Raw genomic sequence first — 19,673 nt, 5'->3', positions numbered from 1 at the left:
TGAATATATTTATAATTAAATTTATGATGATTAAATTGATAATTATTTGATGAAAGTAATCAAGAGGATCATTTCAGTGTTCAGTAATAATTCTGTTTATAGTGTTTTAATCCGTCGTTCATCAACATGAATAAACGCTGTTTAAAGCAACATGATGACGTATCACAAATACGACTCAGTTTCTGTTCCTGTAACGTGTTTTATCCTGATATTGATTCAGTGGTTCTCAACCTGTGGCTCTGGACCTCCAAAGAAGCTCCAAGAGAAATCAGATTCTTTTTTTTCTTGTAAAGTCCTGAATTCTTGGAGGTCTTCAGGTCCAACAAGCCTGCAGAGAATCTCAGAATCTGTGATGAAGAGTCCCAGCGTTGTTTCGTTTGAAGGCCTCAGAAGAAAAACACATTAACTCGTTGATTTCTTCCTGAAAACCAGCTTTTGAAAATGTGTAAATGTGCTCATATTAAAGACTGAAAGCAGACAGTAAAGTTCAGGTCAGTAGAGCTGATGAAATGTTTGACGTGTGAACTTTGACCCTGGTTAGGGTCCTGACCCTCCTCGTTTCTGTTTCCTGTTGTGTTGCAGAGCTGCGGCTGAAGAAGCTGTTTGAAGAGAGAGAGAGTTTACACGATCAGGTGAGAAAACCAGTAGAAATATTCAGATTATCATTTAAATATTAATGTGTAATATTTCTGTACTAACTATAATCCTCCAGATCAGCTTCATTCAAACTATAAACTATCAATCACATGAAGAGAAGTGAAGCCAACATGCGGCCAGATCAGGTTCCGTCCACAAGAGGGCGACAAACTACACTAAATACGACCTAAAGCAGGAAGTGAAAGATCCAACTCACTCACATGTGTGATATTCATGTATCATATTACATATATTACGGTATAAATGGTGGTTTGTGCAGGTGAGGCTGCTGAAGTCTCAGCTGGATCAGAGACGCAAACACGGGACAGACTCAGTCCAGAATCCAGAGGGGGACAGTCTGGAGAACGGGATGGACTCTCACCTGCTCGACCTGCAGAGTCAGTCTCCTCCTCCTCCTCCTTCTCCTCCTTCTTCTTCTCCTGCTCCTTCTTCCTCTTCTCCTTCTTCTTCTCCTCCTCCTCCTCCTCCTTCTTCTCCTTCTTCTCCTCCTCCTCCTCCTTCTTCTCCTCCTCTTTCTTCTCCTCCTCCTTCTTCTCCTCCTTCTTCTTCTCCTCCTCCTTCTTCTCCTCCTTCTTCTTCTCCTCCTCTTTCTTCTCCTCCTCCTTCTTCTCCTCCTTCTTTTTCTCCTCCTCCTTCTTCTCCTCCTCCTCGTCTTCAGTGTCTTCTATTAAGTCTTTTTCATCTTTATCTTAATTTTCATCTTCAGTTTCTTCTTCATCTGTTGTCTTTTTGTCGTCTTCTTCATGTTGTCTTTTCCTTCATCTTCATTTTCTTCCTTTGTCTTCCTCTTCTCCGTCTTCGTCTGAGCTTGTTTCTTCTTCTTTGTTTCTGTCTCTGCTGAAACTTCTTCTTCATGTGATGTTATGAATGAAGTGAAGATGTTTGTCTCAGAGCAGCTGAAACGTTTTATCTCTTCAGGAGACGCCAACAGACAAATCAGTGATCTGAAGTTCAAACTGGTGAAGTCTGAACAGGAAGTCGCCGCTCTGGAGCAGAACGTGAGTCACGTCTTCATAATCAGTTGGTTTCAGACCAGATGAACCAGTAAAACCAGTCTCAGCAGCCTGTGAAGACATTTTGACTCAGTTTGCTGTTATTTTCTAACGGTCCTCTTTGGTTGGACTCAGATCATCCGGCTGGAAGGTCAGGTGACTCGATACAAGTCTGCGTCAGAGAGCGCCGAGAAGATCGAAGACGACCTGAAGGTGGAGAAGAGAAAACTGCACCGAGAGGTCAGTGTGTTTATGAGAACTTTATATCTCTAACATTTGTCTTTTATCAAATAAAATACCAACATTTGCCTGGTTGCAGCTTCACGGCTGTTTTAACCAGAAACGAACCTCAGACAGACTCAGTGATCATTAATAATTGTTATTTTACGTCTTGGTGGCGTCAGGTTGAGCTTCATGTTGTGACGGTTTCATGTTTCCGTCTCCCTGCAGCTGCGGTCGGCTCTGGACCGGATCGAGGAGCTGGAGGCCAGTAACAGCCACCTGTCCAAACGTCTGGAGAAGATGAAGGCCAACCGCAACGCCCTGCTGGCCCAGCAGTGACGCTCCGTCCTGGGAAGCATCCTCCAGCACATCTGGAGGTCGAAGGTCAACAGTGAACTGTTTGTGCCATGTTTTCATCTCCAGCCTGACAGTGACGGACAGTCAGAACGTTGGAAGCGCTTGTTTTACTCTGCATACAGCAGCAGATGGGTGGAGTTAACTGAGGCAGTCTTCATGTGGAGCTTCTGCCACCTGAGCTGAAAACAAACCAAAAACAGACACAACGTAGAAGAAGATGATGATGATGATGATGATGGACACGTTGAAACAGTCGCGTCTGTCATGTAGCTGCCATGAACTCATCCACAGTTTATCACTTCTCAGTTTCATGGTTTTGTTCCCTCAGTGAAGTTTAAACTTGTCGTCAGCTTCAGGTAGTAACACTCAGACACCTTCAGCTTCTCTTCTCTGCACTTAGAAACCCAGCAAGCTTCTGAAAAACTTCATAACATCCACAAAGTCCTGAAAGACTCAGAAGATCCAAATCTAGTTAGTTTGGATCTTGTTACTAAGATAATAACTTGACTCGATATGAATCTTAACCTCCTGTAAACTGAAGACATCAGTTATTCACCTGAGAAACTTATTTGCACAACATCCATATCTTCTTCTTTCTCGTTGTGAACATCATATTATCTTGTTCACAACAAGATTGAGATAATATAACTCCCCCCCGCATCTCATTAGTGTTTACAGTCAAACACTTTAAGTGTTTAAGAGCAAAAATCACTGAATTTAGGAAACAAATGAACCAAACTATTAATGTGAAGTTTTCCTCCATGTTGAAGTATATTTCAGTAGTAGTAGTTCTGATGTGGGGAACTCCGCCCTCCTGGTCCTCCAGGTGAGTTAAAACAAACTAACACTACATCTGCCTCATCGACATTGAGCTCCTCCATCTGTGAAGCGACAGTCGCTGCTGTCCAACACCGGGGGGCGCCGCGTCCTCTGGAAGACTCCGCTGGATCAGCAGCTCAGTCTGTTTTAGTTTCTTTGTGGTTTTTGTCTCTTCTGACTCAGTTTTTGATGTTTTTCCGTCTCGTGTTTGTCTTGTTTTTAGTCAGTTTTTAGTTTAACGGTCGGGGGGGGGGGGGTGTTCAGGTAACAGCAGGGGGCGTGGCCACGTGTGATCATGTATATACAGCTGGTGGAGACACACCTGGCGCAGGTGAATCAGGAATGTCCAGAAGATCTCGTCTTCATGTTCATTTTTAGGACTTTTCATGGCACTCGGGATTTAAAATCACCAGCTTGTAAACGTCTGTAATGAATCATCACTGAACCAATGAATGAATGAATGAATGAACCAATGAATGAATGAATGAATGAACCAATGAATGAATGAATGAATGAATGAACCAATGAATGAATGAATGAATGAACCAATGAATGAATGAATGAATGAACGAATGAATGAATGAATGAACCAATGAATGAATGAATGAATGAACCAATGAATGAATGAATGAATGAACCAATGAATGAATGAATGAATGAACGAATGAATGAATGAATGAGCCAATGAATGAATGAACCAATGAATGAATGAATGAATGAATGAACCAATGAATGAATGAATGAATGAACCAATGAATGAATGAATGAATGAATGAACCAATGAATGAATGAACATGAAGGGTTTGCTTCCAAAACTACAAACTGATCCTGTAAAGAGCTGCTGGATATCATCGTTTTAAAGGGAACATGACTCTTACAGGCAGATTTAGGGAGTGAATGTGATGAAACGGCTCCAAACACTAATAACAGCTTCATGTAGTTCTGTGTGAGACAGACGCTACTGAGCATGTGCAGGAACGCTGGTCTGTTAACAGCTTCACCAGCTTGTTGTGCTGCAGATCAGAACTTTGTACTTTGGAGCCGTTTCTAAATAAACTAACGTGACCAAACTCTTGATGATGAAGGAACATGTGACCCAGCTTTGATACACACAACACTTGTTAGTAGATCAGTTCATTGTTGGTTTGGATCCAAACATGAAGACAAAAATAGAAAATCAGCAGAATGATGCTTTAATGACATTTGTTCATCACGGAGCATCTAAACAGCGTGAACGTCAAACAAAGAGAGGAGCTGCAGGTAAACAGTGTCGATGCTTTCTGACGAGTCGATGCTGTGAAGCAGGACGGTCCTGATGTCTGGACGCTCAGTATCACAGACAGCTGTGCAGCGGTGTCTCCTCCATGTCGCCCCCTGCAGGCGTGTTCAGGTTCATATCAGCAGGCGTCGGCGGGACGATGGTTCATCCTCCGTCGGCGCCTTCAGCCTGAGATCACGTCAAGATAAATCAAGATGAATGTTTCCTGTTGTGACGGGTAAATACCTGGCCTTTACTCATATCATCATATATTCTCTGTATGCGTATACAAGGATTTGGAATCAAACTCTTCATATGTCAGAAAACCATGTTGAAACGTTTGACTGCTGTATTGCAATAACTGTCTGAATGTTCGAGTCACCTCAGTGTCGTCAACCAGGTGAGAACTGATCCTGAGTCATGTGACACAAGGTTTGTTTGATTTATTGAGCTGAACGCACCGTCTGTGGAGGGTCATGTGTTTTATTGTCTGTCCTATTGATTAGGATGTGTATATCAGTATGAACTGGTGGGGGTTATTGATCAGTGTGAGGGGTTAAAGGTCATTGAGATGACATCATGAAGCACTATATTAAACTCATGCAACGTCTCAGTTTCCTGTCTCTGTAGTTTTGGTGAATTTTTAAACATTTAAAAGCTGTCATACGTCCGGCTGCTTAACTTCAGATCAAACTAAGCTCAGTTTGCTGCATCGGTTCATGTTCTGATGTTTTCGTCCAGGTTGCTGAATAGCTAGTAAGTACGTTAACCCTTTGAGTTGTGGACAAAACAAGACAATTGAAGACGTCGTCTCTGGGAAACACTGATCAACAGTTTTCACCATTTTCTGACATTTTATGGACCAAACAACTAATCGATTAATGGAGAAAATGATCAACAGATTAATCAATAATGAAGGTAATCGTTAGCTGCAGCTCTACATCAGCGTATAAAAAGTTGAAGCCCAGTTGAACAAATTCAGACGACTTGTTTTGTCACAAACACAAAGATGTTGTTTACTGTCATTAAAAAGTAGCAAATATTCACATATGTCATTAAAAAAAGATTATTGATGAATGATGTCATACTTTGAGCGGCGCTAACGTTCAGTGCGTCTGTGAGTGAAGCTGTTGGACAGTTTAATCTCGTCTCTGACACACTTCAGCTGCTTTTCTAATCTGTCTGTTATCAGTCGATGGAGGTCAAATCTATTTTAGAAGCTCAAACACTTCATATCAGACGTCATGGAGGATTCTGCACAGCCTGCAGTCCACACTTCATCTGTTTTCTCACAAGCTTCAGTGTAATAGAGCAGATCAGGGTTAACTTTATAGTTTCCTTGTAATTTATTGAATAAATTAATATTGAATAATATTCTGCACTTTGATTACAAACATTTCTTCACAGCCTGTACAGTTTTAAACATTTATTTTACTATGAATATATCAAGCATCTTTGGAAGAAACTGATCTTCAGTTTTCTTCTCATCAAATCACCTTGAGGCTGATAAACAGGATGTTTATGTATCTGCAGATGATTCTTCACCTGCTGGTTTAAGTCGAGTCTTGTGTTTGCAGCTCTGGTTGTTCTCCAGCTGCGTGTTTGTTCTGAGGAAACTTACGTTACGTTTGTACGTATGTTGAAAAGTTCTGCTTCATGTATTTATTAATAATCTGCTGTATTTATATGTTGTCAGCAGAAACTGTTAACATGAGCCGCAGAGTCTCGTGCACATCGGTGTGAAACCTTGTGCACGTTTGAGGGTTCAGATGTATTTATGTATATGTGACATCTGAGACACACCGAGACAAACTCTGATTCAGCACAACCAAACATGAGCTGAGATTATTTTCAGCTGCGGACGGAAGAGACACAAGACTGAAGAGACAAAAATAAAGACACAAGACTGAAGAGACAAAACTAAAGACACAAGACTGAAGAGACAAAAATAAAGACACAAGACTGAAGAGACAAAACTAAAGACACAAGACTGAAGAGATTAAACTCCACTGAAAAGGCAACAACACGATGAGGGAAGATATGAAAACAAGAACGTAACAATAAAGTAAAACAAAGACTCAACTCAAATAGAAAAAAATTAAAGACCTGGCAAGATAGAATATCTCCTCAAACAATCGTCACCTGACCGTGGGGGGGGGGGGGGGGTCTGTGAGACCCTGTGACCCTGGGAGCTTTGTTGTCAGGGGCAACAGCCTCTGGTATGGTCTCCTGGGTGAGGATCCAGACTGAGAGCAATTCATAGACCTCAGTGAAGTGGCATTTTTCGTGGGCAGGAACGTTGCCCAGATGAGGGAGACCAAGGCCCCCTCCTGGATCGCGGCCTGGGGGGGAGCTCGCCAGCAAGCATGGAGAGAAATTGGGGTCAGGTGCATTGCCAAGCAGATGGGGGCAGGGACCTAGCCATGCTGACCCCTGGCATTGTGAACTGATTCTAGGGATGTGGACCTCCAGCAGGTGGAGCGGTACCAACTAGATATAGTTCATAGCTCGTCACTACGTACAGCACCAGCTCTGGAACCAAACTCCTGGAAGGGGGCTGGACTCTCTTCTTTTCCAGAGTTGGCCAGGATGAGAGGCAGGTGGGGATATCGTTGAGGTCCCTGCCTAACGAGAGGGTCAGTGGGAGGACGACCGACTCAAACAGCAGCTCAGAGTATCTGGCCGTCTTGGCACGGTGGGGTCCTGGGGAGGGGGGGGGGGGGGGGGGGGGGCGTAGTCTGGTGACTCCATAGTTCTGCTGGGTGCCCACATGGGCAGTGATGGAGAAACCTGGAGGGGGTGATTGGGACAATGGCCTGCCTGCCTGACCCTGGGTGGTGCCATCTTCACCCGGCACCACCTCTTCCATCAGGGCAGGAAGAGTGGCAGCTTTGGTGGTTGCTGAAGAAAAAACCCAGACGTGGGAGGAGTCCCGGGAGGCAATGGGACTCAGCACCTCCAAATCTAAGGCCAAGGTGTTCTGCTGGAAAAAGGTGGACTGCTCCCTCCAGGTTGGGAGAGACTTGGTGCACTGAGTGAAGGAGTTGAAGTATCTCAGGGTTTTGTTCACAGTGAGGGTAAGATGGAGTGAGAGGTCTACAGCTGGTCTACATTCCAACCCTCCAATGAGATCATTAAATGAGTTTCCTCCGCAGGCTGTCTGGACTCAGCCTCAGAGATGTACGCAGGTGCTCAGAGATCTGGGAGAGCTCAGAGTAGAGTTGCTGCTCCTTTGAGTTGGAAGAAGCCAGCTGAGGTGGTTTGGGCACCTGGTTAGGATCCTCTGGAGGTTCTGGGCACATCCAATTGGTAGGAGACCCTGGGGCAGACCCAGAACACTCTCTTGGCCTGGGAACACCTTGAGATCCTCCAGGAGGAGCTGGAGGTTGTTGCCAGGGTGACGGAGGTCTGGATCTCCTTACTCAGTCTGATGCCACTGGGACCTGATCCCTGATAGGCAGCAGAAAATAGATGGAAGATAGAAAATAACGAGATAAGACAGAATGAGACACGAGACACCAAATAAAGACTCGACAGACGTGACAGAAGCAGAAAAACAGGATAAGTTGTTTGCTTCCACGTGTCGGACCATTAACTCACTAAATGTTTTATTATTGACAGAAAAGAACAAACAGTTTGTTTAATGAGTTCATGAGTGTGTTGTGGATTTTCGGAGCTGATGCACTGGCAGTTGTCAGTTTGAAGAAGAGAAGACCAAACCAAACTTCGTATGATGATTCTGGGAAAACTTTAATGAAGAACCTTGCAAGGGAGAGCGACTCAAGGGACACCTCCTGTTCGTACGGTGTCCCCAAACTCGTCTGACCCTCACAGTCCAAAACCAGCCTTTAAGCCAATCATAGAAACTAGTTCGTCAGTTCCGAATCATAAACCTATGACCTAAATCTGTATCTTTGGTTTGTCTTGTTGCGTCTGATGATGACCTGCATTCTGGCCTTGGTTCGCCTGTGAGGCTCCTGGTTTATTAAACAACATGTGTTATCTTCTGTTTGAGAGAACAGAAGAGTACAGCTTGACATTCTGTTGTCCTGGTCAGTTATGGAATATCCATAACAATCCCCTCTTATTGATCAAAAGATCAATACAAATTACCAATTTATGACTGGACTGGTGGACTGTAAGGGCACAAACAGAGTAGAAACAACATCCGCACAACAGATAACAATTCTCACACAAAAGTAATACAAGAATCAACAATTGCATTGAACAAAATCAAAAGTAAAATCATCAAAACACATAATCATTTAAACACATAATGCAATAACAATAAAAGCAAACAATCAGTAAATTAGATAAAAAACCCCTCTTATGTACCCCTTTAAAACAACTGTCATGTGACCCATGAGTTCTGTCTTCCAACCACCAGGGGCAGTAGTGAGGCAAATCCTCAAAGAAGATCTCCTAGAACACCAAAGCGTTAAAGGAGGTCATTGACAGAGGTCACCAGTCACATGCGCAAACAACCTAAGACAAGACACTTCCTGCCTCTTACTAGATGAAATCCTAGCAACTTAAAGGGGAGTCATACAAACATTTGATTACATCATAACAATAAAACAAATCAATCACAAAGTGAAGTCTTCAACCCATGCACTTTGCGTACAGTAGAGGGCCATCACCATGGAGAGGTTACTAGCACATACGATGCATGGTGATGTGGAATCCATCCTCCTTCGTCGACGTGGATGAACTCTGCTTCGTCTCAAACAGTGTTTTATCATATGTAGACCACCGCCATAGTGTTGTAGAGTCCCAATGGGCTCATTGATTTGTCCGTATGTCCAAGATCTGGCTCTTGGTCTGCATTTTCTGGATCATTCTGCAAAGGGCGCCCCTGTCCATGGGGCACTGGGTTCATGGCACCGACTGTGTCATGAGAAGGAAAGCCTTTCCGCTCTCCTTCGCCTGGAATCAGAGAGACTCCTGTCTCTCTCTCATTTGGACCGACTTGACCTGTCCCCTGCCCGAACCTACTAAACAGGAGAGAAAAAAGGAGTAACCATCCGGTTACCTGCCAGGGCTCTGCTCTCCTCCGCCAGTGGTTGGGGGGGCCAGTCTGCACCTTGTGGCGTGGATCCATTCTGCTCTGCCTTCGACCTTCAGGGCCGTCCTAGTAGTCAGCAGCACCTGGTATGGACCTTTCCACCTAGGAGACAAAGACACTTTTTCCAGAGATTTGATTAATACCAGGTCACCTTCTCGAAAGGAATGAATTGGTTCTTCCGATGGTTTGGGGAGTCTGTCAGCCACCTGTAAATGATACTTTCTCAAAATTTCTGTTAGTCTTTTCACATACTCAGTCATGAACTCATCCGTCCAAAGCAGAGTAGCTTTGTGTGGTGTCAGTGGGGGACTTGTCCCTGTGGACATTGGTCTTCCCATCAGCACCTCGTGAGGACTCAGTCCTGTAGTTGCACTTGGTGCACTCCGAATGGAGTACAGCACAATCGGCAGTGCATCAGGCCATTTCAGGCCTGTGGCTAGGACTGTTTTGGTCAATCTGTCTTTGATAGTTGCATTCATTCTCTCAACTTGACCTGAACTCTGTGGATGATAAGGAACATGTAACTGCCACTTAAATCCTAAGATTTCTGACAGTCCCTGAGTGATTTTTGACACAAAAGCTGGACCTCTGTCGCTATCTATTCCCTGCGGCACTCCGTACCTAGGGATTACCTCTTTTAGCAGACACTTTACAACTGTTCTTGCATCTTCTTTTTTCGTTGCAAAAGCTTCTACCCACTTCGAGAACCTGTCGGTTATGACTAGCAAGTATTTGAAGCCTTGTGAGCTTGGCATATGTACAAAATCTATTTGCATATTTACAAAAGGACCTGATGGGGGTTCTAAGTGGTCATGTTTCACTGTGCTATTCTTTTTTCTGGTCTGTTGACATATCATACAACTATCCACAAGTGTTTGTGAAACTTGAGTAATGCCTGGAGCAAACCACTGTGAGCGAATAACATCATTCATCACCCCTCTTCCAACATGCGCTGGACCATGCGTCACACGTGCCAGTACATGAAGGAGAGCTCGAGGGCAAACCGGTCGACCATCAGGGTGGAGCCACAAGCCAGACTCCGCGTCAACTTTACAACCTTTACGCAACCAAAGACTTCGCTCCCTGTCATCAGCGTGATTTTGCATTGTCACGACATCATTAGCGGAAGGAACTGGAATTGGATTGGTAGGTTGTGTGGAGGCACATTGAAGTACCAAAGAGGGAGAGGAAAGTGCCGCTTGTTTGGCTGCAGTGTCAGCCATTGCATTTCCTCGTGAAACAGGATCAGTTCCATTCGTGTGAGCAGCACATTTGATGATTGCAAGCTGAGATGGGCGCAAAATAGCATCTAACAGGTCATTAACCAAAGTGTGATGCTGTAGTGGTTTTCCAGAAGATGACACAAAACCTCTCATCTTCCATAACTGGCCAAAATCATGAGCAGCGCCAAATGCATATCTTGAGTCAGTGTAAATAGTAGCCACCTTACCAGAAGCAAGAATACACGCTCTAGTTAGAGCATACAGTTCTGCTGCTTGAGCAGAGGTACCTGGAGGCAGTGCTTTTGCCTCTACTACCCCCCAATCGTTAACTACTGCATAGCCAGCTAGATGTGTGCTATCAGATGGTCTGCTAGCTGAACCATCAGTGTAAAAAATCAAATCAGAATTGGGTATTGGTGTCTGCAACAAGTCTGGCCTTGGGGATGTACCCAGGTCAATAGTTGTGATGCAATCATGCTCATCATCTGTGTCAATCAATGGAAGGAGAGTAGCTGGATTCAATGGAGGTGAGCGTTTTAAAGTGATGTGTGGACTATGAAGAATGATTGCTTCATAGCCTGAACGACGTGCAGCTGTCATGTGTTGGGTAGCAGATGTGTTCAAGATGTGAAGTACTGCATGTGGAACGTGCACAACACAGTCATGAGCCAGTACAATTGGAGAAGATTTCTCAATCATGATGGCAACGGCGGCCACCGCTCTTAAGCAACCTGGCATGCCAAGAACCACAGGGGTTAGTCGAGAGGAGTAGTACGCAACTGGACGGTAATGAGACCCATGTTTTTGCACGAGAATGCCTGTAGCAAAGCCATCTCGTTCATGTACATGCAGATGGAACGGCTGATGATAGTCCGGCAGCCCCAATGCCGGAGCCAAGGTGAGAGCATGTTTCAGGTCCTGAAAAGCTTTGTTCATGTCCTCAGTCCACTGCACCTTGGGAGGAGCTGATTGCAGTGTGGCGTTTCGCAAAACAGAGTCCATAGCAGCATACTCAAAGATCCAATGTCTGCAATAATTCGCCATCCCCAAGAACGAGAGCATTTGTTTCTTGGTTGTGGGAGGAGGCATGTTAACCAGCAGTTTCAACCTCTCCGGTGACAACAGGCGCTGTCCATTTTTCAAAACATGACCCAAGTATGTCACCTCAGACCGACAAAATTGCAGTTTGGCAAGTGATGCTCTATGACCACACTCAGCTAGTCTCTGTAGGAGCAAGATGGAGTCCGTTCGACAAGCTTCCTGTGATGGTGAAGCTATCAGGAGGTCATCTGCATACTGTAGGAGAGTGGAGCCCCCTGGAAAGTGGAGGTCATCCAAGTCCCGTTTCACTGCTGCTGCGTAAACTGTAGGACTCTCGACAAAACCCTGAGGCAAACGCTGCCAGGTGTACTGTTTTCCTTTGAATGTGAATGCAAACAGATACTGGCTATCTGGATGCAACGGGATTGAGAAAAAAGCTGAACTCAAATCAATGACTGTGTAGTGTGTTGAGTTGGATGGTAGTGAAGCTAAAATCGAATTTGTGTCTGGCACAATTGGAGCTGTTGGCACTACAATGCTATTAATAGCTTGCAAATCTTGTACAAAACGCCATTCATCTGGGCGGTTTGCTTTTGGAATGGGTAAAATGGGTGTGTTACATGGGCTTGTTGTTTGAACCAACACACCTTGATCCAGTAAAGACTGAATTACACCTTCAATACCAGCAATTGACTTGTGTGGCAAATTGTATTGCCTGACCATTGGTAGTTTAGCACCAGGTTTGAGTGTGACTTCGTGAGGTGGAGCCGAATTCACAAAACCCACATGGTTTTTATGTTTAGCCCATAAAATAGATGGAACCTCTGAAAGCTCTGATGGAGGCCCATACTGTGTGGGGAGGGGTGGTTGTTGCAAAACAAACCTACTCTGAGGTAGCTGGATGTGCTCAGTTAAAGATAACATGTACAGCTCAAGGCCCAAGTGTGTTATTGTTTGAGTTTGAGGAGTCTGCGCAGCTCCTCTCAATGCCTGGCACTGTGCCACCATGCTTTCAAGCTGTTGTGGGTCACAGCCAGGAGAGACAGCTACAGTGATGTATGGAAATGAATCTTTATCATTAACCAATTTGCGCTGTGCGTCAGATAACCGAATTGGAATTGCACATCCCTGTGGACCAACAAACAAACATTGTTCACACTCCAACCCCTCTTGTGTATTCAAAAACACATCAGCTAATTGTTTGTACACCTCTGGGGGGTTAAATGCTGCTGTACAGTGACACTGTAGTACAGGCCTCATGGCAGACATCTGTGTTGCACATGCTGGTGAAATTTGAGCAATTTTTTGAATGCTAGATACTGTGAAACTGGAAGCCATGTTAAAATCAGTCAATGACCAACAATACAAACAATCAGCAATAGTTTTCAAAAACTGAAATGCATGAGCAGCCCTCACATCAGGTAGGCTTAAAAACAATCCATCAGGTGTGCATTGAATGGTGGCATGTAGCTTGCAAAGTAAATCTCGTCCCATGAGATTAATTGGACTTTTCTCAGAAATCAGGAAAGAATGTTGCACATCTGAACCTTCAACAGTTATTTTAGCTCTCTGTGATAGTGGCTCGACAACAGGAACGCCGGAAACACCCACGGTGGTGACAAAATTAGGTGTTGGTGTACATACATGCTCATCAGCTTTAACAGTGGAAATTGTGGCCCCACTATCTACCATAATGTCAACTCTACTACCATTTACTTCAACAGGCATTATTGGATCTTCTGAAGGATCTTTTGAAAGTCGAATTACAGCTGCTTGAATGGGAAATGTTTTTTCTGATCCTGCCCCTCTATGGCCTCCCTATGCTTGATTGTAATATTGTCCATGATTCACATTATCAACATGTGGAGGAGGTGGTAGTGGTTGTTGTTGTTGTTGTGGTAAAGCAAGGGGGGCTGTTTGTTGGAAATTCCTTGTTTGGTGATCCTGGAATGGGTAATTTTGCTTGTTCTGACGACGACCACTTCTACACTCATTAGCCCAATGTCCCGCTTTCCCACATTTGTGACACTTTCCCGGTTTTCGCTTGTTATTGTTTTTGAAATGCTGTTGTCCACCCCCCTGTCGCGCATGCTGTAACATTTGTTTTGGGAAGGAGGCAGATTTGTCTTCAGCAAAAACTTCACACCTATCTAGCGCCATCATTTTGTTTACCGTTGCTTTCCAGTCTTTGGTTTGCCAATCGGTGACAGACAATTTGTATGCAGCTGCAACATTTGGTTTTAGATTTTGCACAAAGGTTGTAACAACAAAATATTCATTTCCTTCTCGTCCTATTCCTGCATTGCTATCCCAAGTACGTGTAAATCTGTTAACAAACTCAGGTACAGTTTCATATGCATCTTGGACACAGTGAATTACTTTATTAAAGTCAGTGCGCTGTCGTGCACATTTTCTTATTGCTGTTTTTGCTTCTTCATTTAACCAGTCAATCATGGTTCTATGAGGAGGCCACTGGCCATCCTCTGTCCGAGCAGGGAAAAGAAATTCACCTTTGCACAAATCCCACTCCGTTCTGTATGAGCCAGCAAGTAATTGTTCAACATCAGGTATCAGACAGTTATACACAGAGCATACATATCTTAACCATCCCCAGTATTCATCTGGGTTTGTGGTCGGATTGGGGGCATTTTGTGTCATTCCAACTATCTCAGCAGGAGTCCATGGTTTGCAGACAGCTGTGTTGCCAACCATGATTTTTGGAGCATTTATTGAGGTGGATGTAATGTTTAGAGGGGGCTCTAAAATGTTAGTTTTCGATCTTGTATGTCTTTCCAGATGTGAATGTGTCATTCTAGTTGTACCTCGTCTCTGAGTTTTGCTACTTGCAGTGTGGGGTCGTCTCTGTGTCATCTTTGGCCTGACTGCAGGTTCTGTGTCGTCACTATGGTCTGTGTCAGACTCCTCCCCCTTACCTCTGGCTCCTTGTAACTCAAGTTCTACCTCACTTTCTCCTGAGCTGTCCTGAGTGTCTATCTCTGTTTCTTCAGCAACGGCAGCTAAATGTCTTTTCTTTTCCTTTCTTTTCTGGCTTTTTTCCTGTTTGAATGACAAATTAGCTTTCTTTTCTTTTTCTGCAGCTTTCCTAGCTTTTTCTTCGTCGGCTCTATCTTTCTTTTCCTGTTTAACTCTTTCCCTTTCTCTAGCAGCCTGACTGTCTCTTTCCCTTTCTCTGGCTGCTATCTGCTCTTCTCTATTTTCTACTTCAGTCTGTAGTCTTTGTCCCTCAACAGCTGCGGCTAGTAAGAGAAATTCATCGTCAGTCTTTGCTTGTTGTGAAATGGTTTGATCAGTCATGTTAGCAGCTGAAAAGGGGTTTGAAGGTGAAAGTTGTGGAAAAATTGAAATCATTGTTTTGTTTGTGTGTGACTCTTGCAAAGGCACTCCAGCTTTGGATACAATGGTCAACAAAGTTTGTGGAGAGGGAGCATCAGTTTGCCGTTTTGCCCAACCGTATATGATAGCTTTGGAAATGGCCTTCACATTCTCACCATGCCTCTGTTTAATTTTCATCATTTCTGTAGCTCTGGTTTGCAACTCTGCTTCCAACATAGGCAAGTGACATGCTGTCACACATTTAACACAGTTCTCCACTGCTGCTCTGAACTCATCAGAAAAACGATCAACTCTTTTTTCATCCAGACTCACTCCACACCTCTGACGAGCAACAGTTAACCACACATTTACACAATCTTTCATATACGCACTATCCCAAGATGGATTTCCAAAATCTGGGTTAACATTGTACTCAGCAATCTGAAGCTTATCTCTATCAAACGCTCCTTCGTATGGCCATTCGCCATCTGTCCACTGATTCAAAATGGAAACACAAAAGTCCATCCTTTCAATCTACCAACAACTCCCGCCGGAGATTGTGGAGAAAACATCGCTCTATATTGTGCATCTGTGAGTGTGTGGGGGTTTGCTTCGGGAAGCTTATCAATGGCAGATTGACCTTTTACTTCTGAATTGGTGCGTTTGTTTCCTACTGAAACAGATTTGTTCTTTCTCTTGTGTTTTGGTGAATGAATTAATTTTGTAGTAGATTGTGTTCTACTCACTGCTTTAGACGTGTTGTTGCCCATTTTAACACATTTACATTAAAAACATCACACAAACAAACACATCAAACACAAAACAGACACATCAAAACTTTCCCAGCATCACCGAAGTTCTTTTTTTTTTTTTTTACACCTCTCTTCCTGGTGCAATAGCAGTGATCTGAAGCCAAACCGACGAAGCAACTCTTCGTCTTGTGTACACTGTTTATTGTTTGAAAAAATTTTTACCGGCGCCCGACTCTAGGACTTAGAATCCCAAGTCTGAAAACATTTCTCACAGGACACAGAGTGGATGATCCCCGATCTTGGCTTAAACGAAATAGGCCAAATCCTACCCCGAAAACGTCTTTTCTATAGTTTAAACCTCAGGTGGGTCCCCCTGTGCTGGACGTAGCCCGAAGCTAGCCCAGAAATCCCAGCCACTTTTGTGGCACTGCAGGAGTTAAGACTCACTCAACTCTGCCTTTTTTTACCTCTTCACAACCACATGCTTTGCACCTGCTTATCACTGCACAGTTTCAACACATTTTCATGTGTTTAGATTCTTTAACCATCAGCTTTTTGCTTTTTTTTGTTCACTTTGTGACCACCTTTAAAGTGAAAGTGATGCACAGTTTCTTTGTGATTTCGTCAAACGCAGACATGGTAAGGCACAATAATAAAATAAAATTATGCACTTACCACGTCTTTGTTGTGTTGAAATCCTGTTCGTGACGCCAAATTGTTGTGGATTTTCGGAGCTGATGCACTGGCAGTTGTCAGTTTGAAGAAGAGAAGACCAAACCAAACTTCGTATGATGATTCTGGGAAAACTTTAATGAAGAACCTTGCAAGGGAGAGCGACTCAAGGGACACCTCCTGTTCGTACGGTGTCCCCAAACTCGTCTGACCCTCACAGTCCAAAACCAGCCTTTAAGCCAATCATAGAAACTAGTTCGTCAGTTCCGAATCATAAACCTATGACCTAAATCTGTATCTTTGGTTTGTCTTGTTGCGTCTGATGATGACCTGCATTCTGGCCTTGGTTCGCCTGTGAGGCTCCTGGTTTATTAAACAACATGTGTTATCTTCTGTTTGAGAGAACAGAAGAGTACAGCTTGACATTCTGTTGTCCTGGTCAGTTATGGAATATCCATAACAGAGTGTGTGAAGTTCATCAGGTGTTTCCTCCTGAACCTGCAGTCAGCTGACTGAGGGCGGCGAGGTCGTTCCCACACAGTCTAAACAAAGTTTTCTGATCCAGTCGATGATCTCAGAGACACTTAATATCTTTGTGTCTGCAGGAGACTCAGAATAATAAATAGAATTAAATATATATTTATATGATGATGTCAGGAGTCGACTTTATTAAAATGTTTCTGGTGTTTGACTTTAATTGTATTTTAATATGAACCACAAACTGATTTTAACATCAGAGATCATCCTCTTTGTCCTCATTGCTACAGATTTCCTAGCATGCCTCCGGCCAGCTGCTCTCTCTGAAACCTGACCCCCCCCCTTCCCAAGAATACCCGAAAGCCCCCCGTCCAGCTCAGCTCCTTCACTCTGTCACACTCTGTAAAAATAGTTCAGACTGAGTCTCAGTAAGGCCGCGAGGCGTTCACAGACCCCGCTAAGAATAGGACAACATGCCGCAGCTAAAAACAGAGTCAGGCTGGAAAGTCCCAGAGAGACACGAGACGACGACACAGACGGTTAAAACTTTATTCACACCTGCACAGACACACAACTGCATTCAGTAACACAAACTATAAATTACAGTTTCATTTTAAATTAACTCATAAATTCAAGATTTGAGTAAAAATTTATCAAAACGTTCAGAATAAAAAAGTATCAAAAGTCAGAACAAAATGTCACATTTTGCACCAATAAAAATAATTTAAAGATTGCACGTTTCTCCTGCGGAGCCTGAAATCAGATTCAATCTCTGCCAGCATCCAGGTCCTGGTCTGGAGCCTGGTCCAGGTCCTGTTCCTGGCTATGTTCCTGGTCCAGGGCCTGATCCTGGTCCTGGTTCTGGTCCAGGTCCTGGTCCTGGTCCTGTATGAAGCCCATGTTAGCGATCAGCTCCTCGGCCTCCAGCGTGTCGATGGTCAGGTGGTCCATGCAGGCGTCCGCGGGCTCGGGTCCGGTCAGCGGGGCCTTCGCCGCCTGCTCGGCCTCCTGCAGCAGCTGTTTGGAGCTGAGCAGGAACTCTGCGGCGCCGCAGCGCTGCGCGCTCTCCGTCAGCTTCTCCTGCAGCTGGTTGCTGCTCTGCAGCTGCAGCTTGTAGCGCTCGGCGAGGGCTCGCAGCGCCGCCAGCTTCTCCTCCTCCACCTGGCCGACGCGCTCCAGCAGCTGCTGCTTCCTCTCCTCCAGGATGGCGAACAGCAGGTCGAAGCTCTCGCCCAAACGCCTCTTCTGCAGCTCGCCGTTCTGGCGGATCAGCGTGCAGCTGTCGTCCATCTGTGTGACGGCGCTCTGCACGCTGCTGTTAGCCGCAGCCAGCAGCTCCACGGCGGCGCGCAGCTCGCTCTTCTGGCTCTGGTAGACGGCGTGCAGCGGGGACACCTGGCAGTCTTTGTGCTGGCCGAACACCTTGCACATGGAGCAGGTGGGCGTCTGGCAGGTGATGCAGTAGATGTTGATGCGTTCTTCTTCATGTTCTTTGCACTTTGGCTCTTTGGCTTCTTTGTCTTTCAGCGGCGGCTCGTCGTCACGTTGACGCTCCTGCTGCTGCTTGTAGATGTCGATGATGTTCTCCACCAGCAGGTTCCTCTGCAGCCCGTAAACACCGTGGCGGTCCAGCAGCACCTCGAAGCGGCAGGTGGGGCAGCGGAAGCTTCCTCCGGAGAAGGTATACCGGTTCTTTGACTCGTACAGCTCGCCGGCGCAGCCGCGGCACAGGTTGTGCTGACACGGCAGGATGACCACCGGCTTGGTGAACATGTCGAGGCAGATCGGACAGCTGAGCTGCTGCTCCAGGTTCTCCATGGCGCCGACAGGACGCACCAGCTGAGCCGTCTGGATGTCCATCTTCTTCTTCTGCTGTGACTCTCTCTCCTGCAGTCTGCTGTGTCTCCGTCTGACTTCCTGTGCTGTTGGTTTATTTTAATCTGCCGGCAGCTGAAACCCTCAGCCTTTATACCCTCAGGAGAGCCCCGCCCCCCAAACACACACACACACACACACACACACACACACACACACACACACACACACACACACACCCGCCTGTTTGTCACTGCATTCAGAGAAAATAGACTGCTGCCCCCCCGCCACCACATGACCCCTCAGACTGCAGACACACAACAACAACAACATGTTGCTTCACATGATTCATCTTTAAATGTTTCTTTTATTAGAACATGAAAACTAAACAAAGAACAATTAAACATTTCAGTCAATAATCAATAAGATTGATGAACGCAGCCGTTTCTGATTCTCTGAACATAAGAAATAAAATAAAACATCTTTAGAAACATGAACAGCAGAAACGTTCAGTTTCACTTCATTTACATTATTGATTTTAGAGAAAGTGATCGACATCATACAGTTACAGGAAATAAAACATCAATCAATAAAATCAACAATAAGGAGCACAAACACTCTTCTACAACAACTGTTCAAAATAATCAATAACAGACAGATTATAACTTCAGCAGGAAAACATCAATTAATCAATAAGAGCAGAGAAATTGATTAATATCGATCAATTAATTTCATACAGATGTTTGTAGTTTTTGTTCTTTTTATATTTTTGATCATAAACTTCGTTAAGTTTAAGAAACAGCTGATTGTTACATCATCTAACTTTAAACTGACCTTTGACCCCTGATGTAATGTCTGTGTGTGTGTGTGTGTGTGTGTGTGTGTGTGTGTGTGTGTGTGTGTGAGTGTGTGTGAGTGTGTGTGAGTATGTGTGTGTGTGTGAGTGTGTGTGTGTGTGTGTGAGTGTGTGTGTGAGTGTGTTAGTGAGTG

At 44.6% G+C, this 19,673-nt stretch overlaps 4 protein-coding genes and 1 long non-coding RNA gene across 6 annotated transcripts in view; 2 read left to right on the top strand and 3 right to left on the bottom strand.

Annotated features, from left to right (window-relative positions):
• lrrfip1b (leucine rich repeat (in FLII) interacting protein 1b) overlaps positions 1–3,492 on the top strand; it is a 30,429-nt gene extending 26,937 nt beyond the window's left edge. The window contains exons 15-19 of the mRNA XM_044344319.1: positions 583–632; positions 917–1,034; positions 1,576–1,655; positions 1,785–1,889; positions 2,100–3,492. Coding sequence (XP_044200254.1) covers positions 583–632; positions 917–1,034; positions 1,576–1,655; positions 1,785–1,889; positions 2,100–2,210 — 464 coding nt within the window. The 3' untranslated portion in view covers positions 2,211–3,492. The remainder of the gene's footprint in view (positions 1–582; positions 633–916; positions 1,035–1,575; positions 1,656–1,784; positions 1,890–2,099) is intronic.
• LOC122976060 (NLR family CARD domain-containing protein 3-like) overlaps positions 1–19,673 on the top strand; it is a 395,924-nt gene that overhangs the window by 113,362 nt on the left and 262,889 nt on the right. The gene's annotated exons all lie outside the window — the stretch shown is intronic.
• On the bottom strand, positions 4,220–7,960 carry LOC122976139. The gene is made up of 2 exons (XR_006400823.1): positions 6,448–7,960; positions 4,220–4,494 (listed from the first exon to the last, which is right to left on the bottom strand). It is a non-coding gene; the product is annotated as an uncharacterized LOC122976139 (long non-coding RNA).
• LOC122976046 (protein NYNRIN-like) lies at positions 8,319–16,527 on the bottom strand. 2 transcript variants are annotated; one of them, XM_044344301.1, is made up of 3 exons: positions 14,850–16,527; positions 14,457–14,819; positions 8,319–13,118 (listed from the first exon to the last, which is right to left on the bottom strand). In XM_044344301.1, exons 1-3 carry the CDS (start codon positions 15,490–15,492, stop codon positions 9,334–9,336), a joined length of 4,791 nt encoding a protein of 1,596 aa, XP_044200236.1. In that variant the 5' UTR covers positions 15,493–16,527; the 3' UTR covers positions 8,319–9,333. The 2 variants fall into 2 exon arrangements, with proteins under 2 accessions (XP_044200236.1, XP_044200237.1); XM_044344302.1 differs by lacking the exons at positions 14,457–14,819; positions 14,850–16,527 and having other exon boundaries at positions 8,319–13,212.
• LOC122976095 (E3 ubiquitin-protein ligase TRIM63-like) lies at positions 17,404–18,815 on the bottom strand. The gene has a single exon (XM_044344394.1). It carries the CDS (start codon positions 18,726–18,728, stop codon positions 17,634–17,636), a length of 1,095 nt encoding a protein of 364 aa, XP_044200329.1. The 5' UTR covers positions 18,729–18,815; the 3' UTR covers positions 17,404–17,633.

Source organism: Thunnus albacares, chromosome 24 (genome assembly GCF_914725855.1).
Source record: "Thunnus albacares chromosome 24, fThuAlb1.1, whole genome shotgun sequence".
Lineage (NCBI taxonomy): Eukaryota > Metazoa > Chordata > Actinopteri > Scombriformes > Scombridae > Thunnus > Thunnus albacares.
Note: the sequence above shows the minus strand (reverse complement) of the source record. Positions and strands in the feature narration are given on the sequence as shown.